General features: G+C 33.5%; 1 protein-coding gene across 1 annotated transcript; it reads left to right on the top strand.

The window, feature by feature from the left end:
• Nucleotides 1–1,378: 1,378 nt before the first annotated feature.
• Nucleotides 1,379–2,814, top strand: LOC110882612 (embryo-specific protein ATS3B). Its single transcript, XM_022130593.2, has 3 exons — nt 1,379–1,519; nt 1,946–2,053; nt 2,418–2,814. Exons 1-3 carry the CDS (start codon nt 1,415–1,417, stop codon nt 2,682–2,684), a joined length of 480 nt encoding a protein of 159 aa, XP_021986285.1. The 5' UTR covers nt 1,379–1,414; the 3' UTR covers nt 2,685–2,814.
• Nucleotides 2,815–3,801: the final 987 nt, after the last annotated feature.

Genomic DNA, 3,801 nt, shown 5'->3' with positions numbered 1-3,801 from the left:
TTGTAATAACTGTTTTTATTTGGGTTAGTTGTGGTATGGGACTTGACGTTTAATTATCTGGTAATGAATAGTTGTTATGGATACTCATGGACAATCTGTTTCGCTCATTGCCGCGCCCCGATGATTCCGGGGCCATCGGTTGGGATATATATATATATATATATATATATATAGGGTAAGTGGGTAGATCGAAATTGTAGAGAGAGAGAAAGCTCTGGTCGTGCGATTGGAGAGAGAGAGATCGAAATTGTAGGGATTTTGATTACAGTTTCCTATTTTGAATGGATATAAAGACTTTATTACCCCTATAATTTTCAATTCAGTCCAAAAAAATAAAACAAATTTTACAATTTGGTCCCTATTAATCTAAACCATTAGATCAAAGATCTAATGGTGTAGATTCTTTCTTATACTTCTCACACTTTTGGTCTTTTTTACAGGAACCTTTACCTATATATATATATTTGAAAGGAAACACACACCGCACTAAAATTTATGTTATGGGCTAATACCATTGCAAGGTATAAGAGTTGTCTCACGTCGATTGTATGGGCAACTAATGTAGGGTTTTTATACCAAATGGGCTCTCACCCACCAGACTAGTCTTTTCGGTTAAGTTCTCTCGTTTGATATGTAACAATTTACTCTACAAATCCATTAATTGTTAACTATGTGAGGCTTGAACCCGCACAACTTTGGTGAAAATAAACCCTGATGTCACTAGGCTTAAAGACAATCGGCATAGTATGATAATATTTGTGATGTAACTATTTATTAATTTTATTACATAAGAAATATTATATTATAATGAGTTAATTACATAGTTAGTTCCTGTGGTTTGCACAAAATAACATACTTAGGTACTAATAGTTTAAAATCACATTCGAGGGTATTAACTTTTCATTTTGTAACGTTTGGAGGTATTAACTTCTAGGGTATTAACATAGTTAGTCCCTATAGTTTGTACAAAATAACATACTTAGGTACTAAGTATGTTACTTTATGTAAGAATTATAGGCTCTTTTAAGCCCATGCACATGGTCAAACTCAGTATATGAACTTCAAACTCTAGTCATTTATTCTCTAATTAAAGTTTTGAACGAGTCAATTTTAAATAGGTTACGAGGCACAAGACCGAATCAATAATGATTACAACCACAACCCAATGTTTTCATAACTTGAGCAAATAAGTGAATTAACTAACTTAAAAGATTTATTGGTTAAACTGGATACAAGAGGCATGCCTCTACCTCTCGAAAGTGGCAATGGAGCCTTTGAACACATGTCAATACCTAATGTTTTGAGGTCTGACAAGTGTAATAATAATTTGTCAAGTAGCTAGTTCATGGTGGATAAGTATTAGATTCCACAAACACACTTGTCATCAACTCCAGCCAGCAATTCACTCGAGGAAATGATGATCAGAGCTGTGGGTTTCGTTGTGCTATGTGCCTTGATCTCAACAACGTCTCAGGCACTACCTAATCCTGGTTTTAAGGTCAATGCTACTAATCATCAGGTTAGTAGGGCTGTAAACAAACCAAACATCCACTAAACTATTTAAATTAATGAAGGAACATAAACATAACTTTTTGCTTATTTCACTATGCATTTACGTTCATTTATATCCTTTCATTCATGTTAGTTTGTTTAAATGTTCATGCAAATTATTAATCACTAATATTGATTTAAAATCAATTTGATTTTCATACTAAAACCGTTAATTAAGATCAATTTATAGAGGATATAATTCTCATTAAGAACAAGAGACGATTACAGACTAATGGTAGGTAGACGGAAACCATTTGGATGTACGATTTTAATACAGATATTCACTTTTAATTTGTGTCAGTTTTGTTTATTTAACCGTACCCGTTTGTTTATGATATTATTGAACGGACATATATAAAAGAACACGAACACTAACCTCATTGTAAATTCGCAGAACCAAGGAAGTTGTTTGTTCACAGTACGAATTGTAACGAGCTGCTCTTCGGTTCAATACACGCGAGATGAAATCAGTCTCTCGTTCGGGGATGCATACGGCAATCAGGTCTTATTTATATCCTTTTAAACTTTATAAAAAATAAATTGGGGAAGAAGATGACAATTAATAAGAGCATTCATAATGGATCCCTTTATACTTTTGTGAGCGTGTTAGTTATATTATAAGTAATCGTTGTGAATGAAAGATAGAAAATATATGGGTATATAACTGTCTATCTTTCAATATATGAGAAACACTATTCACCCTTATAAATTTTTAAATATTTTTAAAGGTGGTTGCGAGTGGAGCAGAGAGAAAATATAATAATAAAGGTATAAAAAATATTATTTAATTGAAAATGAGATAGAAAAAGTAGTGATTTTTAATGTTATGGATAAAGAATGAAATGTGAATGCTAATAATATATTAGGTTTACGCACCGAGAATTGACGATCCGTCGACGAGGACGTTTGAGCGATGCTCAGCAGATACGTTCGAGATAAACGGCCCATGTACGCATGAAATATGTTACGCGTACCTTTACAGAAGTGGATATGACGGGTGGTTGCCGGAGAGAGTAGAGATATACGGGTCAAATACGAGGGCGGTTTCGTTTGGTTATAACGACTGGATTCCGGGTGATGTGTGGGACGGAGATAATTACTGTTCTGGTTATGCTGTTGCTGCTGCTCGTTAAGTGAAAATAAGGTTGATTTGAGTTGCATGTTTTGATGTTTGTGTTTTTTTGAAGAATAAATAAATTAGTATTCTGTAATATGTTTGATGAATAATAAACAACCTTCTTTCTTTGGGTTGGAGATGATGAACTAATAATTTGTTCTAAAAGCTCTTTGTATGTTTATTAAAATCAAAATCAAAAGCTTAATTTTTATTGTTATAAATCATGATTTCGATCCCTCCATTGACAGGCCCAAAACCAGTTATTAACCTAAGCGGTTATTTTTATAAATAGTTATTTTTTTAATGTAAAAACCGGTTCGGTTAGTTTATTTTAACCGAATTTTGCACATCTAGTTAAGCCAGAAGCCTGTATAAAAGCCTCCTTCATCCATAATTTAGCGTCTGCAATCCTAACGCGATAAAAATCACAAATCTAATTAGGTTTTAAGTTATCCAATATAGCAGCTCGTGTATCAAATCAAACGGGCTAATTACATGTCTTGATTAATAATTGCATTGAAGTGTTTTAACACTAGAGTTGCACAAAACCTGTATTGGGCCGGAACCGGACCCATGTATAGTGGGTATCCTCAGGGCCACCCTGAGAATTCATGTACTCTGTTCGAGCTCGAAAAAAGGTGCCCTCGGGCCTTAACGCAATAAATAATTTAAACTAGTTTTTCATACAATGGTAAAGACGTGAATCGTTGACAAAAATATAACATTCGATAAACAATGCAATTAACAACATACAAAATATAGTATTCAAATGAGTGACATACCGTAAAAACTAATAAGCTAATAGCTAATCAATGACTCGTGAAGTCTTCCTTGCATTCTTGCTAGCAAATTGGTGAATCCACTCTTCACAGTTTAAATCATACCTGAATTCGACAAAAAAAAAAATAATAATGAGGGCCTGAATTTGACAATCGTTTTTGTATAAATTACCAATAATTTAGTCTTCAAGACAACAGAAAAAGGGCATGAATTCGACAATAACTAATCGCCTAAACAAGGGCCGGAATTCGACAAAAAGAAACATAATAATTAATAACTAATAAGGGCCTGAATGAGTGAATTCGACAAAAAACAAAACATAACAACTGGAGTATTGAAAGGGCCAATTGACG

The sequence above is a fragment of the Helianthus annuus genome, chromosome 10, assembly GCF_002127325.2.
Source record: "Helianthus annuus cultivar XRQ/B chromosome 10, HanXRQr2.0-SUNRISE, whole genome shotgun sequence".
Taxonomy (NCBI): domain Eukaryota; kingdom Viridiplantae; phylum Streptophyta; class Magnoliopsida; order Asterales; family Asteraceae; genus Helianthus; species Helianthus annuus.
The sequence above is the reverse complement of the archived record's forward strand: the minus strand, read 5'-3'. Positions and strand labels throughout refer to the sequence as shown.